Here is a 27820-nt window from a genome sequence, read left to right as displayed (position 1 = left end):
AAAATCTATTTTTATGCTTTCTAAAAAATTAATTGAGAACTTCTGAACCACTTATCTATCCAGAAGTAATTTTAAAAGCTTCCTCTGAAATAACATATCCTTTGTGGTGCTGTGGTATGGTGGAAAGAGCATTTGGTTTGGAGTCCACCATTGTGTGTCTGTAGCTGCTTTTCAACTTGCCATCTTATGGAGTGGTATTGAGCGCTGAAAGGTCAGGTGATATGGCCAATGTGTCTCAAAGGTGAAACGTGAGCCCACGTTTCCCTAACTCCAAGACTCTTTCTGTCCCCTGCTCCAAGCCGCATATCAGTTACATGGGAATATGTTTTCTCACCATCTCTACTTATTAGATCTAGAATAACTGTACATCATTTACTTGGGGAACCAGACTTTTGGTCATGACACCCAGTGAAAATGGTGGCATTTCATGGTTATCAAACCAAGTTGCAGTCACCTGTAGCATGCATTCTTCCACTGGACCTTTCCAGGTTAATGCTTCTACTGTGACATTGGTACTGTATCCCACAGGGGAAAAAACCCTTGACAAATTTATGACCGTGGGAGTGGTGACCATGGAAGCAATATGTTTGAGGCCTGGAACCAGCAGTGTTTTCTCTAGGTTCCTCCCCCTCCCTCTCCCCTATAATCATGACAAGAAATATTTGTAACAAGTAGTGTGGACAGGGGAACTGAGAGAAGTTATGACAAGAGTGCAGTTGAGTCTCAAGGGATCTAATTATCTAAGTGATTATTATCCATTAGCTATGCTTTCATCCCCCCAGGATGCTCCCTGTCTCCTCATCCACTGACAGTCCTTTAAAACAAAGCCATCTGCACTTGTACTCTTAAAATCTTGACTAGAGACATAATTCCACAAGGAATTGTCTTACCCATACCTTTGTCTTCAGGCAAAATTGATCACAAAATTTCCTGTAAGAGTAATTGTCTCCCTTATGTGTAAAAATATCCAAGGAAGGAAATCCAGCCCCATTCCTTAGAGGAAAACGTATGTTTAAGGATTCAGAGTTACCTTTCTTGACGCTTTGAATGCTCAGAATATATCATGCAGAGTTTTTGTTTATTTCTTTGCAACCAAGGCTCCTTTTTACTCATGCATTTTAACATTTGGACAGGCTCCAATTCTAAAGTGATTATGGTTGCAGGAGCAGCCCTTTGGAAGGAAAAGGTCCTTCCATTATGCCATACTTGGATAGCTGTCTGCCTCTGTACATCTTCCTTTCATGTATCTGGTGACAAATACAGAGACTTCCCTTTCTACTCCCTATTTCTTATTAGCTAAAACAAAAACCACAAGTGGTAGATTTTTCATTTTACCTACTCCTCAACTGTGTGTATGTGTGTGTGTGTGTGTGTGTGTGTGTGTGTGTTCAGTGTACAGATCTAAAGTTGCTAAATGCTGGAAAGATCTTATAAGCACAGATACTCTTCTGGCCTTTCTTTTTTCCAAAGTTGAGGAAGAATGAGACAGAAATGAGGTAGCTGGTTTGATGGGAGAATATGATGAATTTTGGTTTACACATATACTGATTTTGCAGTAATATAAGACATCCTGACGATAATGTTGATCAGATAGTCAGAGGCCACAGAATCTTAAGCTTATGATTGGATAACAACTCAGAGGACTTCTGGTCCAGTACTTTCCCAGATCTCCATCCTGTGTACAGCACTCCCAGGTAGTGCTTTTCCAGCCTCTACTTAAAGACCTCCAGTGATAGGGAACTCACCAGCCCTGAGAGTGAAGCTCATGTATGAGGTTCAGGTCTGGTGATAGAAAAGAAATTGAAAGTAAGCAAGGAAAAGATATAGTGGCACAAAAATTTGAAGATGGAGAGGGTGGCACCAAGGGTTTGGGTGGAAATGTCAGTGTTGACAAGAAGAGGGCCTAGTTCATCCTTTGAGACTAGAAGGAAGAAGATAGAAAAAGACAAGCAGATTTAGAGAAGTGAAGGGGGGAGAGATGGGAAGCTTCATGTTGAATGACTTCATTCTTCTCAGCAATAGGAGATATGAATTAATGTGCAATCCTGACATTTAAAAGTAAAAAATTAAGAATGAATTGTTAAATACTAGAAACTTCACACACACATATGTATACGCATTAGTCTGAACAACTACTTCCTTAGCCAAGGAAATTAGGCAAGAGACCAACCAGAAGACTTTTTTTATTAGCCCAGAAATGAGTTGATGAAGGTCTGTGCCAGAGTGTTGCCTAGTGTGAGTGGAGAGGAGATGCAAACAAAGAGGTATTGGGAAGAAAAAAATGGCAGTCTTTGCCAACAGATTGGATAGGTAGAAAAAGTGAGAATGAGAATTACTCTAAGGTTAGGCAACCAAGAGAATATTGATGGCCTTGACAATAATAATAAGGAAATTCAGGAAAGAGGACAGCAAGGAGAGAAAGACAATGAATTCTATTTTGAACTTGTTGAGTTTGAAATGTGTCTGGGACATTCATTTTGAAATTTACAAGAGATAGTTGATTATGTGAGACTGGAAGTCAGGAGAAAGGATAGGGCTTGGTAAATAGCCCGTGTATAGAAGATCATTGAATTCATGGCAACCGATGACAGATCACTGAGTGAAATAGTATATAGAGAGGAGAGAAAGTGGCCCAGGGCAGAAACTTGAGGTGCACATCAGTGAGTCTGACCCAGTTGTAGATCCAGAAAGTGGTAGTGGTCAGATAGATCTGAAGAAGAACCAGGAAAAAGCAATATTCATTATGAAAACCTGAAAAAAAGGAGAGAATATCCCCAAAGGGGTGATAACAGATCAAGGCTACAGAGATCAAAAAGGCTAAGATTTGTTGGGGCGGTGGGGGAAACGTCATTAGATTTTGAATTTAAAAGGTCATTGGTGACTTGAGAGAGCAGTTTCAGTTGGATAATGAGATCAGAAGCCAGATTGCAAAGAGTTTAGAAGTGACTAACAGGAGAGGAAGTGGAGGTTAGCAGAGAGGGAGATAGAGAGAGAGAGACAGAGACAGAGAAACATACTCCATAGGCTTGTGGGGGTGGTCAGATCAAGAGAGGGGGTTTTTAAAGATGCTGGGAGGAAGGAGAGTTGTGGAGACATGGGTATGTTTATAAGCAGCAGGAAAGCCCCAACTAATAAAAACAGTTTGAAGGACATTTTTCTTCACTAAGTCAGTTAATAAGAACTGACCCTTAACTTAAATTTCATATGTATTCTCAATCTTTAGCAAAGTAGTTTTGTGGAATCAAAATAGAAATTTAGCCTTCTACCTATAATCTAATCTGTCATAGCAACACATTAAAAAGCATGAGAGATTATTGAAAATTTAGATGGTTACAGCCTGTTTTCTTTCACCTCCTTACGTTGCTTTTTCTTTCCTATAGGGGTATGAAGACTGGCTTCGACACAAAGCAGACAATGCAATGAACCAATGCCCTGTCCATTTTATTCAGCACGGCAAACTCGTCCGAAAACAAAGCCGGAATTTAAGAGTGAGGAGCAGTTGGTGAAATTACCTTATTTAGGGCCCATTGCAGTTTTATTTTCTTGGCAGAATGGATTATGTCATAATTTAAAATGCTTATAACATTGCATCTGTAAGCAGTTGATAAAACAGGAGAAAAAATGAGCCATCTAAGAAAATTAAAACAATTATAGTCATTTTAAAATATAATACAAAACTGTACTAATTTGGAATTTATCATGATCAAAGGCCTAGTTTCTCTTCTTGACTTAAAAAGGATCTGTGATTTTGCTGAGTAAATTAGTAGTGTTAAAAAAATAAAAGTCTGTGGGTAAAACATGATACTTAGAAGACTGATGTTTTCAGTCACTTGCAAAGATGAGCACCATTTTAAGTGCAAATTATTTGATTAAGTGCAAATTATTTTAAAGTCAATCCCACATTAGATTGTCCACCCCTTGAGAGAAGAGATTGTTCTTTGCCTTTCTTCCTGTCCCAAGTGCTTAGCGTAGTGCCAGGTGCATAGTAGGTACTTCATAAATGCTTGTAGCTCACAAAATGCTGGCTGTTTGAAACTGAAGAAAGAGAAGTAGCCTTTCACCAAAAAAAAAAAAAAATGCCTTTATGAGTTAATGTGATCTAGTGCAAAGGTGGTGGACTTTACGTTAGGAGCTTTTTAAATTCAGATCCCAGCTTTGCCATGTACTGGTTCTGTGACTATGGTTCAGTCACAGAACTTTCATTGGTATTAATTTCCTCATCTGTAAAATGGGGATAAATAATACTTGCACTGCCTATTGGGTAAAGGTGTGGGTAAAGGTCTTTGTACACCTTAAAGTGCTACAAAACTTTATTATTTATTATTATTATGGTGACATAACAAAATGTTTATCTGGTTGGGAAACTGTGTCTTTGGGTCATAGATGATAAGTTGGAAGGGATCTCAGAGGTCAGTCTTCTAGTATGACCCCACTATTTTACAGATGAGACAACTGAGGCCTAGGGCAGCCCTTTGACCATGGCTCAAAATCACACAGGTAGTCAGCATCAGATAAAGGACTTTAGTCCAGGTGCTCTCATTCCAAAATTAGTGATTTTTCCTCTGGTGCTGTGTTGTGCTGCCTTATAGACAGCACTTTATAAAACCAATGACCATCATTTTATGTATGTCATTCATTACAATGCCACAACATAGTTTTCTGGCTTTTCAAACATTCTAATTTGCCTTTTCCCCATTTGCTCCAAATTAATGATCCTAAGATTTATTTACTTGTATGACACAGTAACCCAAACTGTCTTTTTGTGGCCAGTATACAGATCCATGTAAGCAAATACGTAAGTTCAGGGAAACTAGGATTCTTTGAAAGTATAAGCATGTTTGCAAGTATATATGGGATCAAACACATTTTACATCAAATCATGGACTGACATTAGCCAGCTTTTCCCCCCAGTCGTCAGAGCTTAGGCCAGATTTCACAGCTGTTTTCTTTTAACTGTGTTATAATCTTTGCACATTTTTTCCATATTATAGAAAGAGATCTGTTATTTTTTTTTAAGCCAATAGACTTTGCCATTGTCCTTTTAAAGGAAATGATTTGGATTGTTTAAACCTAAGCTAAATAAAAATTTTAATGCATGAACTTGTGAGAAGTGTGCAACTTTGTAGTACTGAATGTTCAAACCCAAGGATGTACTAAATTTACTGTTAGAAGAAGGAAAAAATAGATGAAGTTTTTCTGAAGACAGTAGACATGTAGTTCTTATTTCCCACTTGGCACAGGAATCTCAAGTAGGGTTCTGAAAGCAATTTTAAAAAAAAGGTTGCCACCCACTAATTTTAAAGTTCTTTGAAATTCAGTCATTCAGTAAACAAAATGTGGGTGTAGGAGAGAAATCTATTTACTGTATTGAATCAAGTGTAATGATTTGAAAATGCTTTGCATGTAACGGTTCAAGTAGACAGCCTAAGTAATTAGAAGGATTTGAAACCCAACTCATTTATCCTTCCTGAGCCATGTCTTTATTTTTGATGGCACCTTTTTCTCTAAATATACAAACGATATTGAAAGTTAAACTTTGCGAAAGGGGAAGAATGGGATATTTGAGCTGTATCACACAGATGTCTTTCCCTCCAGGAGGATATTAAGAAACGTAGAAGTCTGGAATGTCAACTATGTTTCTCCCATGAGAGACAGATGAAACTACTGTCCAAAAAACCTTCAGTTAGACTCAATTTATTTCTAGATTTCTATGGGAAAGAATTCTGATTCCTTTTTTTTGGCATGTTATTTTATTTTTCCACTTGTTCACTTTACAATTATTTTTTCCATCCTTAGTTAATACTGATTCAATAACTGTATTACTGCTTTTTGGATGTCACTAAGCCCTGTGAGTATTTAATAAATAATAAAATTTTAGCGTAAGCAGGGAACTTAGAGACTGTCTTGGCTTACATCCCCATTTTACAAATGGGGAAACTATGGCAGGATGAATGCATCCAAACATCTATGCTTTCACTGAAACAGCCCAAGTGTCCAAAGATATTATAATTTATATAGCCCTGCACTAATAATGCTCACTCTTGCACTTTGAAAGCTTCCACTAATCCTGTTTGTGCCAAATCAGAATATTGTCTCAGTAGTATGGTGTTTTCTTACTTTTTGAAGATACTGAATGTCCATATTATTTTTTGATTAAATGATTAAATTACTAAATGTTAAATTATCTTAAAATTCAACTCTGGACTTCATTTGCTTCCAAGAAGGAGTAATCTCTTTTTAAAGAGATGATTATAAATTTGGAAATAAGCTTAGCAATGTTGTGTTTCACTGTGGGTAAATAATAACAGTAATAGCTAACACTGATATGGTGCTTTCAATGTGCCAGGCATTGTGCTAAGGGCTCTGCAATCATTATCTCATGTGATCCACTCTATATCCCTGGGAGGGAGAGGCCATTGTTATCCCCATTTTACAGAAGAGGAGACTGAGACAAACAGAGGTTAAGTAACTAGTAAGGGTCTCAGGGTAAATTTGAACTCAGGTCCTCCTGACCCCAGCAGCCCGGTTGCTCCACTGAGCAGCCCCATGCCTGTTTTTCTTTCAATTAATTCTTGACTCTTTAAGGTCAGCCATGGATTGGCATTGATAATAGATTACTTGAACATTTTTCAAGAACACTGTCAAGACTACTTTATGAATTGTGGAAATAAAGTTGTTCTCCATCTGCTTTAATCTAAGTCTTTTCTGGTTCCCAATCCTCTTGAAGCCCTTGTAACTGCTCTACGTCCCTTACTTTAAAAAAAAAAAAAAAGGAGGGAGTAGGGGAGTTGGAAAGAGGAACTTTTATCAGTTCCACAGATGTGTGTGCTGATTGGCTAATGGAAAGAAAATTAATTTTGTCCTTTTCTTCCACCATGTAGGTTGGAGATATTGTGATGGTAAACGATGGGGAAACCTTTCCGTGTGACTTAATATTTCTTTCTAGCAGTAGAGAGGATGGAACATGTTATGTTACAACAGCCAGCTTGGATGGTGAATCAAGTCATAAAGTAATGTATTCTTTCATTAAATTGGGGGTTATTAGTTCTACATTTGGGTCACCATAGAAGCCAAGTGTCTATTAGAGAAGTTAGTGTGGAGGGGGCAAACAGTAAGGACCCTATGATTTTTTCCTTTCTTTAAAAAAAAGTTCCACCCTCCATCTTCCCTTCATTCTTCACCCAATCTCCATAGATTATTGCAGTCAGAATAAGAGAAAGTGTCATAGGTCAAATTAGGGTGGTGTGATTTGAAATAAGGAATATCAAATGGAAATATTAACCAAAAACGTTGCATGAATAAATTGTTGGTATGAGAGACCTTGGTTAAAATTGTATTTTTATTTTTAGATACACTGACTCAAATGATAATTTTAGTGATCAGAATTAATGTCTGACTACAGAATTATGTCACAAGTAGCACAATATATTCTAGTTTTACTGGCAATTGCATGCTTGTCAGTTCAGTGAGTGCTTTAATTTAAAATACCCTCAGAAGACAAAATTAAATTAGAATTATATTCTTGTCCTCTCTCTACACAACTGGATATAGGTATAGGCTGTTCTGCTTTAGATACTGCTTTTAAAGCAATTATTAATAATAGATGGATGAATAAAACAATTGTTCTTCTTTGTAAATGTTTTGTCATAGAAATATGAGAATTGAGTATGGCCCAGTGCTACAAAGGGTTTATGGAAATGGCCACAGCTTAATGGACCCAAACCTTTTCTTAGCCTTTAATCACTCTGAAATTAGGTAATACATAATAGGAAATTAACATTTTGCAAGTCCAAAACATCAAAATAGTAGACTGCATTTGCAGAAATGTCCACATGTAGAAAGAGAGATTAGTTTCTGATGTAGACATATCCAAGTGAATTAACCTCTTGTTATAGGACATTGTAGGCAGCAGTGCTTTGAGTTACAGGAAATTTCTGTAACTTAGATTTTCGCCGCAATCAACAGCTGTAGGTACGACCTTAGAGGAAAAAAGAGCCTCTGTTAAAGAGTGGTGAATGTTCTCTGAAGCTGGATGAGCCTGTAGAACTTGTCTGTGTTGGCAATATCTCCCCTATAACCCCTAAGGGTGCCAAAGGCATACCTCTTCACCCACATCAAATACATCTCAGCGATATCATAGAAGCCAGTAACTCAGGTAGAAGAAAGATGCATTTCAGTGCAACATCATTATCTAAGTTGTCTGTGTTCAAAACTGAAACTCTTAGAAGAGTTGTACTTCTTCAGACTTTTTTGGTGTATAATTAATTTTATTTATTTTAGTTCTTCTTTGTAGTTTTTGGTATCTTAAAAGCCAAGGAGTATGGCTAAATGATCACTGACTGCCTTTAAAACAATGTCTTTTATGCCTTGCGTATCCTTTAGTACCTACCACACTAATGCTTTATTAGTGAAGATACTGGACTCCTGCAACGCACTTAGTTTTTTTAAAATTTCCTTACCAAAGATGGAAATAATCCAAGAAAAATAGAAATGAAAATTGCTTACCCACTGGGCCTTTGTGGAACATTCCCTTCCTCCTGCCATGCTAGGCAAGGAAGGTTCAGGTTCCCTGCCCTTTGGGGCCCATGTGTGCGGTTCCTCAGCTTGCTTACTTCCCTGGGGATTTGGTGAATTTCTGTTTCACTGGATAATGCTCTGTGTACGATGGCATACCCAGATATTTTAAGCTAACTGATTAGACACGTTATTTTTTTAAAAACATACTAATCATAACATAATAAGGTATTATGTTTCAGACAAAGTGAAAGTCAGATAGGAAGCTGATGCTACTAGGCCATTGATATGTTTAGATGTTCCCATCGCAGTGGTCACTTCCATTGGATTTATTAGATATGAAGAAAATGAGTAAATGGAAGAATTAGTACTTGAAAGACTATCCCTAAATATAAAGAATGACATCGTTCAGCTGAATAGGCATTAATAGGAAAGGAGTCACTGTTTTCTATATATACTCACCCATGCAATTGTGTTATGTGTCCAGACTGTTTGTATACATTATAAGGAAATAAAAGAAGTTTGATTTTCTGGGAATAAGGTGGCTAGCTACTATTTTTGTTTTCATTTTTGAATTCCATCTTTACATTTCTTTTCAATTGATAGACTTATTATGCAGTTCAAGAAACAAAGGGATTTCAAACCGAAGAAGATATCGACAGCTTACATGCTACCATTGAATGTGAACAACCTCAGCCCGACCTCTACAAGTAAGGAGAGTCCTGATCACCTCTTGAATATCTTTTCCTAAACCACTCCAAAATCTTTGCCAAGAAACCCAAATGGGGTCACAAAGAGTCAGATGTGACTGAGATGACTGAAGACAAAGCTCCCTTTCCCCTCTCCTGGACTCCGATTCTACATTACTAATTCTCCATATGGATGGCCTGTCAGCATCTCCAGCTCTGTACCAGAAATAGAACTTGCTGTCTTCTCATACTTCTAATCCTCCGTCCTTATGTGATGGCACCACATTTCCCAGTCCCTTAGGTTCATAATATAGAAGCCTTCCTTTACTCTTCCCTCTCAAACCTAATCAGTTCCCAAGCCTTGTTTATTCTTTTTCATTATTTTATTAATTTATTTCTTTTCGGTTTTCAACAATAACTTCCATAAGTCTTGAATTTTCTCCCCCCTTCTTCCCCTCTCCTTCCCCGAGACGGCATGCGATCTTATGTGGGCTCTATACATACATTATCATTAAACACGTTTTCACATTAGTCATGTTACAGAGAAGAATTAAAATGAATGGGAGAAACCCTTGAGAGAAACAAAAACAAAACACAAGAGAAAATAGTCTGCTTCATTCTGCGTTCTGATTCCATAGCTCTTTCTCTGGATGTAGATGACGTTTTGCCTCAAAAGTCCTTCAAGAATGTTTTAGGTCTTTGCATTGCTGTGAAGGGCTAAGTCTACTACAAGCAGTCCTCACATACTGTAAGCCTTGTCCATTTCTACCTTCATAACATTTCCTTCACCTCCCTCCTCCTCTCACCTCACATGACCATCTTAGTTGTGACCCTTCTCCACTGGAGTGTTGTGACAGCCTCCTAATCTCTCCCATTTCTGGGCTTTTCCCTCTCTAGTCAGCCTTCTACACAACAGAGAAAGTGTTATCATGAAATACTGATCTGATCATGTCAGAACCTTTCAGGGGCTCCTTGCTCTCTCAAAAGACAAGAAAAGAAAACCCTCTGTCTTGCATTATAAGGCACTTCCTAGTCCGACTCCCCTCTATCTTTGCAGCATTATTTTATACTCCTTTCCTTCACACACCATGTATCCCTTCCTTAAACTTTGTGTTCCTTCTGTTGCCTCAAAGAACTCACTCAGGTAGGCCTCCATATTTGAATTTTATTCCTGCTTCAATTCAACCTCTCAGAGACCTTTTCTAACTTTAGTACTCAGCTGAGGGGTCACCTCTCCAAAGGCTTCATTTCCCTACCTCCTACCCTCTTGTTTGAGCTCTCACTCCTAATATCACCTTGTATTTACTTATCCATATCATGATGTCACTGCCTCACCCCCCTTTCATTCTGGTCTTAAGCTATGGATTCTAAGGGCAAAGACTGTTTCTTGGTCTTTGTGTGGCTAGTATTTTGTACATTGTAGGCACTGCTGGGATGGTGCTTGGATAGCAAGCATGTATACAGTTTGTAATCAGGCCCATTGGTGTGAAGTCTTCAGGACTTTCAGTGCCTTGCTTCCTTGGCATATCCTCTGAGAACCCATGGTTATCTTGACACCAAAAGAGAAATATGAGTACGATCTTCTTAGGGTATTTTAATGACCTTCTATACCATGGTGTTTAAATATTTAAAAATTTTGATAGAACCAAGCATATTCAGTATTGCTAGCCATATATTAAGGATGCCCACTGAAATGTAAAGAAAGTGAAGCCCTGAATAAGGGAAGAATTGAAGACCATACAAGTTTTAGAGAACATTCCAAAACGTAAAATAGACCATTCTGATTACATAAAATGAAAAAGGTTTTGCACAAGCAAAACTAATGCAACTCAAGTTAAAAGGAAAGCATAAAACTGAGGGGAAATTTTTGCCGTAAATATCTCTGATAAAGGCCTCATTTCTCAAATATATAGAGAACTGAGTCAAATTTATAGGAATATAAGTCATTCCCTAATTGATAAATGGTCAAAGCATATGAACAGGCAGTTTTCAGACAAAGAAATCAAAACTATCTAAAGTCATGCAAAAAAAAATGCTCTAAATCACTATTGATTAGAGAATTGCAAATTAAACCAACTCTGAGATAGGTGCTGTCTCACACCTATCAGACTGACTAGTACAGGGGTGGGGAACCTGGGGTCTTGAAGTCACATGTGACCCTCTAGGTACTCAAGTGCAGCCCTTTGAATCTAAACTTCACAGAATGATTTGGGCAAAAAAAAGAAAATTATAAATGTTGGAGGAAATGTGGGAAAACAGGGTTACTAAAGCAGTATTGGTGGAGTTGTGAACTGATCCAACCATTCTGGAGAACAATTTGGAACTATGCCCAAAGGGCAATCAAAGTATAAATACCCTTTGATCCAGCAATACCGTTGCTAGATCTGTATCCCAAAGAGATTATTTTTTTTAAAAAGGGGAAAGGATCTATTTGTACAAAAATATTTATAGTAGCTCTTGGTGGCTAAGAATTGGAAATCAAGGGATTTATCAGTTGGGAAATGGCTGAGCAAGTTATATTACATGATTGTGATGGAATATTCTTGTGCTCTAAGAAATGATGGGCAGGATGATTTCAGAAAACCTGGAAAGACTTACATGATCAGATGCAAAGTGAAGTGAGCAGAACCAGGAAAAATTGTACATAGTAACAGCAGTTTTATATGAGGAAGAGCTGTGAATGACTTAGCTACTCTTGGAAATGTAATGATCCAAGACAATCCCAAAGACCTCTTGATGAAGTGTGATATCCACCCCCAGAGAAAGACCTGTTACTGTCTGATGTCTTTCCTTCCTTCTTTTCATCTTCTTATACCTTCTTAGACTAGTATGGAAATTGCACTATACATATAGCCTGCATCTGATCACTTACTGTCTCAGGGAGGGAGGAGAGATGAGGGATAGGATTTGGAACTCAAAACTTTTTTTAAAAAGTTTGAGCATTGTTTTAGCATATAATTGGGGGGAAATAAGATACTCTTTTTTTTAAGTTAGATCATTTTAATTTATGAATTTCACAATTAGGAGTCGATGCACTCAGGGAAATCCATGCACTCAAGGACTGAAGCCCTATAAATAAGAATAAGCAATCAATTTATAATTAAAGAAGAAAGAATAAAGAATTTAAACTAGTAATAGTCCAAGCAGGCATTGGTTTCAATTATGAAGAAATAATGGAAAAATCACATGAAGACATTTTACCCATTTAAACAGGGAAAATACAGACATGAAAGCATGTATTCAAGTTCTGTGATGCTTCCTTCGGTTCTGATTTTTCACTCATAGCTTTTTTATTGTCATTTCAGATTTGTCGGCCGTGTGCATGTTTACCAGGAGAGAAATGACCCTATTGTAAGGTAAAAGATATATTTTATCTTAAGAATATTTGGCCTAATTTGGTCTGTGAAATTTTTAAAAATTATTCTTCTCTTAATGAGATTTTCTTGGTGAATGATTTTGCTGGGACATTCTGAAAGAAGGAGCATAGAATTTTCTGCAAGATTCTTTTCTGGTTTGTATTAGACTGGTATTCTAATTAACATGTAGCCGCCTCATTTTATGCTATGAAGCTTGAAGTATCTAAGAGAAGTTATATGTCAATATTTGTCTGTGTTTGAAAAAAATTACCTCATCTGTGTAGAAGGAGCATAGTTATAAGTAAAAAGTATAATACAGTACCTTCCCCTTAAAAATAACCATCTCCTAATTTTTTTTAAAGATATATCTTGAAATAGGAAGTTGGAAGTTTCTTAATTTGGTGACCATCTTACTGGAATAAGTAGATTAGTCCAGCTCTTAAAACTTAACGCAGGAAGAAACATTTAGCTCTAGCTTACTTCCCAGAGTGAATGGCCTGCCTTGTACAAAGGGCATCTCTGTAGGTTACAGTAGATAAAAGAACATGAGTAAGCTATTGTCAGGTTATGGAAATAAGCATACTACATAAATCGTAGCTGATGTTTCCATTTAAGAGCCTTAGGCAATTCATTGTAAGTATTGGCTTGACTGGTCATATACACCCTGGGTTTGTAAAAGAAAAGGAAATAGTATGCTGAATATTTAATATGATAATCACTATATGATATTTTCTTAAGACCGATTAAATGCTAGAGAGATACCAATGCTATCAGTGTTCTGCAAAGATTCATGTCATGTTTTCTACGTTCACCTATTGCCTTTGCTTGTCTAGCCTTTTTATTTACAATAGAAGAAAGAAATGGCTGAAATTCTGAGTATTTTGTTTACACTTTTTTTCAAGATCCTGAGAGTTGCTGTTAATGAAAATATTTGGCTTCTGAAACTGAGGAAGTGAAAAAACCAGTTTGTTTGAGAAAAATATCCTTATTTAATCAAGCTCCAAATTACTGTTAACCTGATAGGTGATACCTTAAATATTTTCCCCGATCAGTGAAAGCGAGCTGAGTGGAAAGTTATTACCAGAAAAAAAAAGTTACTGGAGGAAAGATGACCTTAAGGATCCCCAGCCTTTGAGATTAGGTTTGGTTTTGTTTTCTTTTTTTTTTTTTTTTTGTTTAGGAAAGCCACTTGTACATTTAAAAATCTGCATTCTTATTATGATTCTCCATCAACAACAGTTTCATGAATGCTTTTCAGAAAACATAAAGCCATTGCCTAGTGTATTATTTCTAAGGTGAACTCCAAACTACTATGAAGAAATAGTCTCATGTATTCCTTTATTTTGTGAAAGTAATTTGTGTATGACTGAGTCAATAGATTTAGGTCTGTTTATATTGCCAGTGAGATGAAGTTAGGTGATATGTTTTCTTGCACAAGTATGCCATCATTTAAAATTAGTTTGTTGTCTCGCAGTCATTGAAAAGAAATTACAAAAATACAGCTAGAGTTTAATCCACCTTTTTTCCAAATATCCATATTATTTCAGTGTATATTAAAAGTTGAGTTTTTAAAGCACTGTGTTAAATTTAGTGAAACTGAAAGTACCTGTTTAAAAAAAAACCATTACTTTCCAGATTCATAACTTCTGGCACCTGAAGAGACAGGAACCAGTCCTTTACCTCCTTCTCACTACCAGAAGCAAAAATAAAGAAATAACTGAAACTGGGCACTCCCAGTTAAAAGTCAAGAATGATTTTTTTCTCCTCAAATACTTCCTGTTTTTTGAAATGTCACTTTTTCCCCATGTTTGCCAGAGATATCTTTCTGTCAGGCTGTGTTTTAGTGACTAGTTTTAGCAGGAATGTGTAGCTAATGTAATTTGACATTGCTTGTATAATCACTACAGCCTAAGAGGCTTTGTTTTTAGTGATTATCAAGAAGACAAATGGAGGTTAAAACTATCTTGTAGCCCCTAGAAATACATGTCACTTGTTATGTATATTCCAAAGTATCTGTCCTCCAGTGAGCCAATGCTCTGGACTCAATCCTCTCTGGTTCTTGAGCCAAGAAATCGTACTTTAAAGGATTTTAGGTTTTAGGTTCAGATAAACTGAAGCATTTTTGGCTTCACAACTCCACCATTCACTTTCTACTAGTTATCTGTGGTAGCAGGGGGACAGATGAAATTATGTTGCATTAAATACATCCTGCCTCTCCAGCTTACTTTTGTATGTTGCATTTTCCCACGAGATTGTAAGCTCCTCGAAGGCAGGAGCTATCTTCTTCTTTGTATCCCCAGTGCTTAGCACAGTGACTGACACATAGTAGTTACTTAAAAATATGTTAATCAAATTGAATTAAATCAACTAATCTCAAAACATAATTTTAGTTTTATAGTTTTAACTTAGCAAACCTTTCCAAATAACAGTTATCCTAATGGACGGATTTGAAAATCAACTGTTTCCTCAGTTTGCCATGTAATAAAGGAGGTAATAATCATCACTCCAATGGGGAAAAAAATATTGAGCCCAATTCCAAGAACTGTGTTAGGTTTTGAGGAATATAGATGAAAAAAATGTATGGCATGGTATCTGTCCAACAAGAGCCTGTGGTGTGTCTGGAGAAACAAGACAACTTCTAAGGATAACTAAGCAAACAGTTGCACCTCTAGTCATAATTAATTCTGTTAGGCACCAATGTGTGATGAATACAGATTATAGGGAATTGTTAGCTTTATAAAGAGTCAGCAGCTCAAAGGTAGCAGTTGGTTTGATTAACTGTATAGTGTTGTTTGTTTGTGTTATCCAATATACTGTCAGTTATTTAAGTGCTGATCATTGTAGCAGTCACTTTTTTTTAATCCAAGGTATGCCTGTAGAGGTATTATGTAAGGGCCCCATGAGTAGTATGAGTTAATACCCTAGGAGGGAGGGATAAATGTGGGCTACGGTGATCTGGCATGGCTGTCTGGAAAAGGCTGAGCTTAAGTTGGGTTTGAAAGAAAAGCTGTATCTTTCATAGACAGGGGAAAGTGTATACTGTAATCACAACAATGAAATGTCTAATATTTCCTAAAGTTGCAATCTACAAATGGGGTGATCCAACCTTAAATAACCCAATTAGTCATACTTTTTACCTAGACTCTCAAAGTCTGTTTGCCCTGAATCGTCCTCCCAGAATCTCTTGGGTTTTTGGTGTTGGTCTCCATTTACAATCATTGTCATAAATACGATATTCCTTCCCACCCTTCGTCCCTTACCCCACCAAAATTTACCTTGTGCTTATTTTGCATATGTGTCTAGGTCAGGAAGACCTGAGTTCAAGTCCCATTTCTGGCATGTACTGGCTCTACTACCCTAGGCAAATCACAACCCTTAGTACGCTTAGGAGACTCTCTGAGAATACATTGTAAAGAAGCTACCAGTTTTTGTCGTTGGGATGAGTTTTCTCATCTAAACGTTCATTCATCCCCCTGCTTTGTATGTACATGTTGTCTCAGAATCTGACATAGTGGCTGGTATATAGTAAGCAATTAATACATGCTTCTTGATTGAGCATTAATATACCCAAGCTTCCACCGTAAGTTTTTAAAGCATAACCCTAAAGGGAAAATCAATGTGAAGTAAGTATGTTCAACTGGCTATGTATATAGGATACTGATATACAGTTATCCCTTCCCACACTGTGACTTTTCCCCATCATGGTTTCAGTATATTGTGGGTCGGCATAAGAAATTAAATGGGAATTTGGGGGGAGTGTTGCATAAACTACAGACGCGTAAAGGCCAGCAGACAATACAGAAAAAATTTAGAAACTCAGAAATACATAAAATAGATGCATAATATTGTATAATATCAACCCAAATTTTACAATAAAGTACTGTAAACACCCCGTAAAAGAGAAAAAAAATTCAGACTTTTTCTGTGGTGTGAAGGGAGGGTCAAAAAATTTTATGTGGATTTTCCAGTTCATGGGGGCATTGCACTCCTAACCCCCATGATGTGGAAGGGATAACTGTATACTTAAAAGTGAAAATAAATAAGCCTCATATACCAACCTTAAGTCTTTTCAAACTGGGTCTCCTCCAGTGTCAGCTACATCCTAGAGGCAAGAAAGATTATTTAGGGCAGGGTAGTGTATTTATAATCCCACATAGAGTTAAAGAGAATTTCATTTTACAGTGAAACTGGACTTATTTTTATCAGCTGAATATAATGTCTACATAGAAACACCTCTACTCCCTCATTAAAGTCCAGCCCCGTCATTAAACAAATCAGTAATTTTCCTTTCTGTATCATGTCTTATTCCACTAACTTTATCTTGATAAGCACTTAACATGTCCAGTAATCCTTATCTTTGCAGGTCGTTAGGATCAGAAAACCTGCTTCTTAGGGGAGCCTCCCTGAAGAACACTGAAAAAATCTTTGGTAACTATTTTAATTATTGAATTATTAATAATGGCTTCTAAAATTAAGAAGGATACATTAAGTAAAGTTAAAAATCTATAATGGCACTATAAGAGCATTTTTTTTTACTTTGATGTACTATAGCCTTCACTACTATGATAATTATACTTCAATAAGAAAATTACAATTGATATGTAAACCACAAGAGATCCAGCCTTGGGAGCTGATATGATTGTTTGCAGATTAAGTGCCTGTATTCTTGGAATCAGAAGAGCAAGGTTGCATCTGTGCAAGGAATTCAGTCAATAAAATTCTGCAAAGAATTTATTCTGAGATCTGTAAAAAACAGCTGCAGTTCCTTGACCAAGCTACTTAGCTTCTTGGGGCAGATTTTCTTGTTTCCTATTTTTTAATTAAATGTTTCACAGAATACACTACAAGCACATCTTGTTGTAATAAAGTACAACATATTTTAAAATCTAATTTTACTGAACATAAGATTTTAAGAGGGAGAAGGGGGGAAGGAAGTTATCCTGTGTGAATTTATTTGATTTAAATTTTTAAGCGGATCTTGTGAAATTTAAATGATTACAAAATTTCAGTTTTTATGACCATTATAAGTAATATAGCTATTGCGTTAAGTGAGGCATGCTTACATTTTTGGTAAAATATTATTCTTTTTTTAGGGGTGGCTATCTATACTGGCATGGAAACTAAGATGGCATTAAATTACCAGTCAAAGTCACAGAAACGATCTGTTGTAGAAAAGTAAGTCTTGTTGCTTCTAGAATAGCCAGCAGCACACACACGCACATGCACACACACGCGGCGCACACACACGTGTATGTATATATGTATGTATATAGCATGCAGCACATGCCAGACTGACATTGTGCTAAGTGCTCTATAAATTTCATCGCATTTGATCCTCAAGACAACCCTGGGAAGTAGATGTGTTGTTATTCCCCATTTTACAAATGAGGAAACTTAGGGCTAACAGTTAGTTAAGTGACTTGGCCCATGGGTCACCTAGGTAGTAAGTATCTGAGCCTGGATTTGAACTCATCTCTTTCTGACTCCAGGTCCTGTGTACTGTTCACTGCACCACCCAGCTGCCCCTCAATAATGCTTGTTTGTAGTACATGGAAATGATATAAATGATTCAAGAGGTACGGTAGAACAGCATATGCACACAGACAACCTCATGTATATGCAGTACCATATGAAATATCTCTCCTATGATAAGGTGTTGTGTTTTGTGTTTTTAGGGAAACCATTGTTGGTGACTAATTTCTTTACAAAATAAAATTTGTCTTAATTCCAGAACGAAAATTAACAGAAAATTTCTTTTTTTTTTTCACCTTTTAAAAGGATGTAAATGTCCTTTATCCTGTTAACTAGTTGTCCCATTACCTAGTTGTAATTAGAATATAGAGACTGTGTGGTATAATGGAAATAATGTTAGTTCTAGAGTCAGAGGCCCAAGGTTTAAATGCTGGCTCCGCTGTTCTGCGATCTGGACACCCTTCACTTTTGTGAAAGGGAAGGGGAGAGGATTAGTGTCTCAATTTCTCATGAATAGAAAAACTATATTACATCTAAGATCTCTTTTCTACTCAGTGGTTATCAGTGTATCAATAAGTCACTTTTAACAGACTGTATTTTTCAAAGACCTATGAAGTATATTTTGTCTGCATGGTTGACCTTTAAAAGTGATCATCTGATTTCTTCTTGACTGTTACATCCAAAGTGAAATCTGAGATTTTGTTCTTTATGAACAAGGATGCTTTGTCTCCCAGATGTCTACACATGACACAATTGTTTCAGAAATAGATATTGGAAAATCAGATTTCCTTTCAGAAGAACTGCTAAGATTTTGGTTCCTCTTCGGTATTTCCTCTCCAATGAGACCATTTCCCAGCATAATATATGCTATTTTCAGCCTTTGCGGTGATGTTGTGGGTAAAATTGCTGAATCTTGAACTCATCACTTGACCACTTAATGCTAGGAGAAATTGATTTTTAAAAGACTCTCTTAACTTGCCGGATTTTTTAATCTACAAATGTTCATTTTAGGGTATGAGTAAGTAAACAGTTATTTGATATTTAATGAATGCTGTTCATTTTGACTGTATGTGGGTTACCTCTGTGATGTACAAGGTCCTGCCCTTCTCTTGTATGCCAAAAGCCAGAGTGCATAATGATGACAGTCAGTTTGTGACTTCATGCTTTGTAAAAGTCGGCAAAAGATCAGAAACCTTACTGAAGTTTTCCCATGTTTTATATTACCATTTTTATATTTGTAGGATAGGAGACTTTGTGCTTTCGCCAAGAACTAATTAACTATTACTGCCTTCTTATTTTAGATCAATGAATGCATTCCTTATCGTGTACCTCTGCATTCTAATCAGTAAAGCACTGATAAATACTGTCCTGAAGTATGTGTGGCAGAGTGACCCATTTCGAGATGAACCTTGGTTTAATCAGAAGACAGAAGCAGAGAGACAGAGGAACCTGGTATGGAAAATTTCCCTTCAATTATTTTATTCTTTGTAGTGTTCAGAGGTGATTTTCTTAACATTTTTATTAAAATGTGGAATCCATTGAATCCTGACCCTTGAAAGAACTATGCAGATTAGAGCTACTTCACTGTAGTAGCATTTGGAATGCAAGATCTTTATGCATTTAAGAAATATTAAAATGAGAACACTTGATCATTTTCTCCCACCCATTTCATTTCCTACATGTGATAGCAAATGCATCTCCAAATGAGAGGATCTGTGGTAACTTAACGTCCATACTAGAAAAGGGGAAAAGGAGAAAGCCCTCACACTAAACTTCTGTGTCTAAAGAGATTTATTCAAAAATAGTCTTTGTGGCTGACTGGAGAGAGGAGTGGGGTGCTGAGTTCCTCCAAATCTGCTTCCAGATTGGTGGCAGTTCCTGAAAAATAGCTTCCCAATTTTCCATTTGGTATAGGAGAAGTTCCATCTGTGACATGCTAGAGATGCCCCCTTGTTTTCAAGCATTGTGGGAGGGTGGCGGGTGAAGGCCAAGGTATCATTTCTTACCTACATTTCCAGATGTATGTTTTAAGATCTTCAAGCACAGTAATTGGTTGAGGGGGCTGAGGCTATAGGATTGGAATGTCTCCTCACTTATTTGAGGTCAGCTAACAAGAGGGATGTCGAAGTTATCTGTGAGTCCAAATGCTGTGAGACACTAAGCTCAGAAATACATTTATCCACAAAGTTATAATTAGGGAAATAGAAGGCGTTTGGTTTCAAGATTGAAAGCAAGAAGTAGTTAAAACTACAAAGGTTGCACAGGATTGCAGCCAGTTCTAAGTTGCCTGGCAGATGTCAGGAGGATGGCCTTCAGTTGTTCTCTCTAGTGAAGATCAAAGGCCCTCCCTCCGATTGAAGTGCTTTTGTTTCCTTTCCCCTTGGGATTCTGCTTAGGAATGCTAACTCATTCTCCAGGGAAGGGGAAAGAAGTTCCAATACACAAAAATTCCAACCAAGGGAGAAAGGTCTTTTAAAAAATTAACATAGCTGTGTACAAATAAGTGTGTGGAGCTATGTCTGTATACACATATACACGTTAACAAATAATATCAACTTATTTATATTCCTTATAGGAAAGAAAGAACTCAGAATTCAAAAATTCCAAGAAGCCAACATAGCCATATAGACATCGCTAAATCACAGGATTTAGAACTGGGCCTCTTAGAGGCCATGGAATTTACCTCCCTCCCTCTTATTTCGCACTTAGAAATTGAAAACCTATAGAGGTTAATTGCCTTGCCGAGGTGATAGAAGTAGTAAGTGACAGAGCTTAGCTTCCAGCCTATGTCCAGTTACTCCAAATCCAACAATATTTCTTCTCTCTTCACACTGCCCTCAGTCTTGGAAAAGGTCATAGAAACCCCAGACTGGACATCATGTAACGTATCATGGCAGTCCTAGCTTTCTGGGCTCTACAATGGTATGGATGGAGAAGTGTCTTAAATGGGTCGGTATTAGACAGTCAGTTCACTTCTCCAGTTCTAGCCCCTCTGTTATTCCTGTTGCTATGCTGATAAGGATTGTATCCTAGACCCTCTTGCTTTGGACAGTACAGGCAGGAGATAAATGTATACTGATGATGACTTATGGTGAAATAAGTGAGGTTAATTTATGGTGTATTTGTGTGACTAAGGATGACTGGGCAGAGTTCTAGAGAAGGCTCATTATGAGGAAGAATTCTGAGACCTGGCCCTCTTGTCCCTAGGAAGAATTTGGTCTTAAAATGCTTTCTTGGAATTTCCTCAGACTAACTGCAAGATACACTTATATGTTTGAAATACTAGAGCCATGTTGAACTGGATATGTAAAAATCTGAGGGATCCAGAGAGATGCCTCATAACACTTAGTAAAGGAGCATGGCTGGGAAGGTCTTATGTAGTGCGATGCTTAACTAGCTCTGTCCAAGTTTGTACACTGTTCCCTGGCATGCAGTCATTTCACTTTTTTTTACGTTAGGTTTTTATTGATGTCTTTTGGTTTTTTACATCACCATTATTTCCCCTAATATCTCCTCTCTCCCCCTCCCAGATTGCCATCCAATTCTCCATCTATTGAAGTAGCTGGGGAAAAAAAACACCATTTTAAACAAAGATGCATTCATATATTTAGCATTTTGTGCTTTGTGCTGTCTTGGTTCCAGAGAGATTTTGAAATCTTCCCCTTCTTTAATAAATATGACTGCATTCAGAGAAAAGACTTTAGTGTTTAAAATATAAATCTTGCTAATTGGATCTGTATTCAACTCAGATTTTTTTTTTCTTCTGACAGTTTAAGTTCTTGAATGTTACTCCAACCTTTATGCCACTGGTTGCTGTTTTATAAAGCATGCCTAAAGATCTACCCTTGTCTCTTTGTTGGTGGGGAGTGGGGAAAATTAGGGTGTGGATAATGTAAACCTAGAGCCGCTGCTATCAAGGAGTTCTCCTTGTCCTATCTCATACTGGGGTTTCAAAATCACTTTTTTTTTCAAGAATATCTGTGTGTGATAGTAAGCGATTCAAATGGCCAGCCTTTCTTTCTTTTCCCACATGTTGATTAGATGAAGAATGTGAAGTCTGTGAGACATTAGCAAGCACTGACACTAAGAGGCTAAATAGTAGAAGTGAGGAGAGGGTAGCAGGACAGATTGGAATAACTGAACATGCCTGAAGATTAAACTTGGAAGAAGTGTATATGTGTACATTTATCGTAAAATTCGGGTGCTTACAAAGACATCAATAAAATTTTCCAATTTTTCTTTACTCCTTTTGCAGTTTCTCAGAGCTTTCACAGACTTCCTGGCTTTTATGGTCCTTTTTAACTACATTATTCCAGTGTCGATGTATGTCACAGTTGAAATGCAGAAATTTCTTGGCTCCTATTTTATCACTTGGGATGAAGATATGTTTGATGAAGAAACGGGTGAAGGACCTTTAGTAAACACTTCTGACCTAAATGAAGAATTGGGACAGGTGGGTAATGTGGTAAGCTTCGAATTTTGTCAGCTGGATGTTTCCTGCTATTTGAATGAATATATGCAAAACACCTAGAAAAATTCAGTCTTTTTCACTTTCAGTTTACATATGTGACATCATTTAGATATATCCTGTAACTGAAGAAAGACGAGAAATAGCCATTTGGAAAGGTGATTATTTGCACATAAGAAAAAGCATTATTTTTTCATGTTAGTAATTTGAAAAGAAAAGTTTTGATGGCTGGTCTACAGAACTGTAAAAATGAGCCATGGTCCTTAAGAAGCATCATTGTTTCTTGACTGTAATAGTATGGAAGGAGAAGGAGAACTTAGGAAGAAATTTGCCTTCCCTCAGGATGCTTACACATTTTGATTTTTCCAGTGTAAATAATTGTCTTATGAGCTTTGGTTCTCACTGAGGATGAGTCCAGAGGCCTCCTAGTGGCCTCTCAGTCATTTTATTTGGGTTATAGCAGAGGTGATTTCTAGGGAAAGATAACGTTCGTTCTTCATGTCTTCCCAGGAAGATATATATTTTTACAAAGAAAAATAAAAGACCTTTAAGATTGTTTGCTAAATATTAATAGTTTTCTTCCACTCAAAAGAAGTGGTGTCTGAGAAAGTGTTTTTCTCCTCAGTTCATAAGTACAGTATGTACTTTGGTCGTTAAGAACCTTAACTTTTGACCAGAGATAGAGATAATCTTTAAATCCTTTTATGTTACTCTTGCTTTCTCTGTACTTTGTTCTAGTTAACATTTCTGTCCATTATATTTTTAATACTTTTGTAATAGCATTTTACTACCAATATTTACTACTCCATAGTCTTTGAAAAATAGATGCCCACTGATCCCATGTATGGCACATTGGAGAAATTCACAAAAAATTTTATCAGATTTTGTCAGTAATAAAAATTTCCAAGTTCCACTTCTTTATAGCAGTATTCTACAATAGATAAACTTCGGCTCACATAAGTGAGTTAGATTTCCTAGACTTCCACATGGAATTCATTATAACAATATCCTCTGTTAAGAGACGGCAGTTGGACTTTTGGTCTCGACTTTAATTCAGTATAAAAAGTATTAAGGGCCAAGTAAACAAGGCAGTTGCTAACTTACAACCTTTGATGGAGCGACTAATATGCAGAGATTTTGGAGGACCCAGGTCACAAAGAGAAAACAGGGTGTCATCTTTGTAACTTAGTTTAATGATGTTGAAACTTGTTTTTCTCTACCAGTATGTGATTATTCTGTAGCATATGAACTAGAAATATATAAGCCCTTGAAACTACAGTGTCCACCACAGACTCTTCTTGGATGAAGGCTTCATGCCTCGCATTGAACACAGCTAAATCTAGCAGGCAAACCACCCATTGAGATAATAACTGTCTTTTGCTCTGAGACATGAGTGTGGAAAAAAAGATCACTAAGTAATTTCTTCCCCAGTGTTTGATCATTTACAAGATTTTTACATAATTAATAGCAATGGAGAAAACGTTCATTTCTCTCTTAGTGATTAAAGTTGTTGTTTTGAACTGCACCTAAAGTATCATTATGCTGTCACTTAGTTTCAAGGATCCCTGCATGTTTAAACATGGCAGTTTAAGTGATATGTCAGAGTTCCCTTTATTTGCCTCAGTATGGGTCTGGCAGTCCCTTGTAACATTGTGTGAAACACATTCATAGAGTCCTGCGATGTCAGAGCCAGGATGGAAGAGATGTTGGAGATCATCTGGTCCAAAGCCCTCATTTTACAGATGAGGAAACTGATGGAGAGTGTAAAAATTGCTGTACTTCCTCCAGATCGGGGTCACATGTTCTGTCCCTGACAGAGACACTGACAATTCTAACGTACAGTGGGTTAGGGACATTTCCCAAAGCAACTTAGGTTTGCCTCTTTATAACAACCTTGAGGGACAGAGGGCTGGACTTGGGAGTCAAGAGAGCCAGGATTTAATTGTTTCCCAGAAACTTACACATGCCAGTGTGCTTAGCACACTGCCTGGCATACAGTAGGGGCTTAATAAATGTTGATTGATGGATTAAGTCACTTAATCCCTTAGTTTCCTTACCTGTGCTAATAGTGCTTGCATTACCTACCTTGCAAGGTTGTTGAAAAGAAAGTGCTTTGGAAACCTTTAAAGAGTTATAATTGTTAATTATTTTGAATCTGTGGTTTTCTAATAGTTACATTTATATAATTCCTGGCATCACAAGATGATTAAGCTTGCTAACTGGTAGGTACTTTTTATTTTACTTGTTCTGAACCAAAGCTTTTTAAAGCTTTGGTTCAGAGCTTTTTTTTAATGCACAATTGAAGAAAATGCTATACTTTTTTTTAGAAATTAGTGAAAGATGTGACTTTCTCCCAGGGCCCCACCATAGGTTTGGAGCCTTCTCTTTTCCCATTGCATAGCCTTTCCCTAGGTGCTGGTGTGCTTTGCATGCCCTAGCCCTACCTCATCTCTAATGTTCACAGACCTCCCTCTTTCCCAGTGCCCACCTGGGCTAGAAAAATGACTCACTGTCTTTTTCTTGAATTCCCCCATCCAGATTCAGTTTGATACAGTCTCTAGATGTGGTTTTTGTGGGCAAACTGGGCCTGACAGCTTCCTGCTACTCTGCCATGGTGGCCGTGCCTCATGCCTTCATTTTTTATAAATTTCAGTCATATCTTTTCAGCTTCTCTCTGTCCAGAATAAAGCATTGTGATCTTTTTTTAGCCCATCATCATGTAACAACTCTTTTGTCCCCTTTCTTTTATTCTGGTCGAAGAAGAAGTAGAAAGGGGACTGTGGAACAAGCTTGGGTTTTGCTCAGGCAGCAAGATAGTAGCATCTATTATTTACCAACTTTAGGAAGATAAAAGCATTGACAATTTTTTCCAATTCTACCTCTTTCTAGGGAAATGCCAATTAGTACTGGATTTTAAGTAAAAAAAAATGTTTATTTTCTAGAAAGTTTGGATTATAGACAATAATCACTGCTTTGGGAGGAAATTTTAGAAACCCACTATCACAAGACCATATTGGCCTTAGGAAAAAAAAAGAACACTTGCTGTTAGTGGTTAAATTTAATTCTAATCCTTGATTAATGTACGTGCTGTATTCCACAGGTAGAATATATCTTCACAGATAAGACAGGAACATTGACAGAAAACAATATGGAATTCATAGAATGCTGCATTGAAGGCAATGTCTATGTGCCTCATGTCATTTGCAATGGACAAATCCTTCCTGACTCTGGAGGCATTGACATGATCGATTCTTCTCCTGGAGTGAGTGGAAAGGTATGTGGCAATTTGAAAAATAAAAAATCAACAAATAGGCTTTCCTTTATAGAAGAATGAGGGTTAGTGTTGCACTGGTAAGATGGAGTTTTTCTTGGTGAAATCTACATGTTGAGTAGAGAGATCAGTCTCTGGAAGTGTGCCATTTTTTGCAAAAATCCCCTGTCTTAGTGTGATCTGTGCCTCATCTTATAATTTCTATGCTGAATGAGAAGGGAAAAAAAGTCCACTGTGGGAATTTATTGCCTAAAATTCTCAGATACTACAGTAATAGAAAATATTTTACTTAAAATTAAATAGCTAACATTTCACAGTGGCTGTGAATGAAATAAGTAGAAGGAGGTTCTGTGGATGATTTGACTTGGGATGACTGCTTCCCTCTCAAAATTTGATTTGCTATCAGCAAAAATGAGCCTCTGGAATGTTAGAAATGAGGGTTAAGTCCTTGGATGTCTAAGGTAAGTGAAGCTCTTTAAAAATGGAGAGAATAAGACAAAAGACTATATTGAGAGAAAAATAACTGTTGAAACATAATTCTTCCACATTCCAGTGAAATGCAGGAGGAAGATTATATACCTTCCACGGTCTTTGGCAGAATTAGTATCTTATCATGAAGACTGCTAACCCTTATATTTTGAGCCAACTCATAGCAAGTACAAAGAAGTTAGTCGATCAACAGGGTATTTTTTTAAGCTCTTAGTATGTGCTAAGCATTGTACTGAGTTGTGAGTTGCAGGAAAAAAGCAAAAACAGTCATGGTTCTCCTGGAGCTCATTCTAGTGGAGGACAGACCATGTCTATAAATAGGCCCATGCAAGTTGTATGCAGGGTATAAGATGGAAAGTAACCTCAGGAAGGAAAGCAGTAGCACTTGGGGGTGGAAGGGTCAGGAAAGACCTCCCACAGAAGGGATCTGTGTCTGGAAAGAGGCCAGAGATCCTAGGATGCTAACTTTCTTTTAACTGCTCTGTTATGTTTCCCTCTCTTTAGGAAAAGGAACATAATTCAATGTCAAAAAAATACTTGTGTTGTCCACATTTCAGTATTAGAAGCTGCATTTCTGCTGCGAAAATTCACAGATTGGAGAGGAATAAAGTGTGATATGATTTTGATTTGAACATAGTGATAGTGTGCCTGAGCCTCACAATACTTTGAGCTGTCCCAGCATCCATTTGAAGACAAACATCTAAGACCCTACACACCTTTCTTACCACACCTTCTCTGTCTCCTTTTCTGGATCTTTGTCATCCACATCATGCCCACTAATGGGAAGGTTGGTGGGGCATCTCCCAGAGGCTCTGTCCTGGGTCACCAGGTCTTCTGCTACCATCCCATTTTACTTGATTGGTTCCTCTGTATGCAAACGATTCTCCGATGAACTTGTCCAGATCTACCCTCTCCTGACCTCCAGTCTCAAATTTCCCATGACCTCTTGACATCTCAGACTGGATAGGCTTTAGACATCTTAACCTTGACATGTCCAAAACAGACCTTATTACCCTTTGTGCCAAAAACCGTCCCCTCTTCCCTTATTAGCCAGGATTGTTAGAGGTATCACCGTCCTTCCAGAAACCCAGGTTTGCAGCCCAGATGGCATCCTATCCTTACCTTTTTTATAAGAGCTCTCATATAATCCTCCTTTTCTCCCCTGACTCTAACATCATCCAGGCGTAGGTGTTTACCACCTTGTGCTTGGATCACTGAATTAGCCTCCTGTGGGATCTCCCAGACTCAGTTCTCTCTTGTCCAGTCCATCCTCTCAGCTGTCAGGCTGACCTCCCTGAAGTCTGATCGTATCCCACCTCTACTCAACTCTAGTGGTTGATTCCAAGACAAAATAAAAATCCTTTGTTTGGCTTTTAAAGCTCATGATGACCTGACCCCTTCCTACCTTTGCAGTCTACTTATCCCTTCCTTCTTCTGTGTATTCTATGATCCAGTAGTACTGACCTCTTTGTTGTTCTGAACAAGACGCTCTGTCTCCCAACCCTAAGCATTTTCATTGAGTATCCTTCTTTATCTCCATCTCCTAGCTTTCCTGTCTTGC

At 37.4% G+C, this 27820-nt stretch overlaps 1 protein-coding gene across 5 annotated transcripts in view; it reads left to right on the top strand.

Annotated features, from left to right (window-relative positions):
• The window catches only part of ATP11A (ATPase phospholipid transporting 11A), a 214924-nt gene that overhangs the window by 136257 nt on the left and 50847 nt on the right, over positions 1 to 27820 (top strand). For all 5 annotated transcript variants that reach the window (XM_072621938.1, XM_072621939.1, XM_072621941.1 and 2 more), the window contains exons 5-13: positions 3381 to 3488; positions 6882 to 7010; positions 9121 to 9224; positions 12509 to 12559; positions 16923 to 16987; positions 17653 to 17734; positions 19333 to 19483; positions 22287 to 22484; positions 25600 to 25773. In XM_072621938.1, the coding sequence (XP_072478039.1) occupies positions 3381 to 3488; positions 6882 to 7010; positions 9121 to 9224; positions 12509 to 12559; positions 16923 to 16987; positions 17653 to 17734; positions 19333 to 19483; positions 22287 to 22484; positions 25600 to 25773 (1062 nt within the window). The remainder of the gene's footprint in view (positions 1 to 3380; positions 3489 to 6881; positions 7011 to 9120; positions 9225 to 12508; positions 12560 to 16922; positions 16988 to 17652; positions 17735 to 19332; positions 19484 to 22286; positions 22485 to 25599; positions 25774 to 27820) is intronic.

Source organism: Notamacropus eugenii, chromosome 6 (genome assembly GCF_028372415.1).
Source record: "Notamacropus eugenii isolate mMacEug1 chromosome 6, mMacEug1.pri_v2, whole genome shotgun sequence".
NCBI classification, from domain to species: domain Eukaryota; kingdom Metazoa; phylum Chordata; class Mammalia; order Diprotodontia; family Macropodidae; genus Notamacropus; species Notamacropus eugenii.
This window is presented reverse-complemented; position numbering and strand designations above follow the sequence as displayed.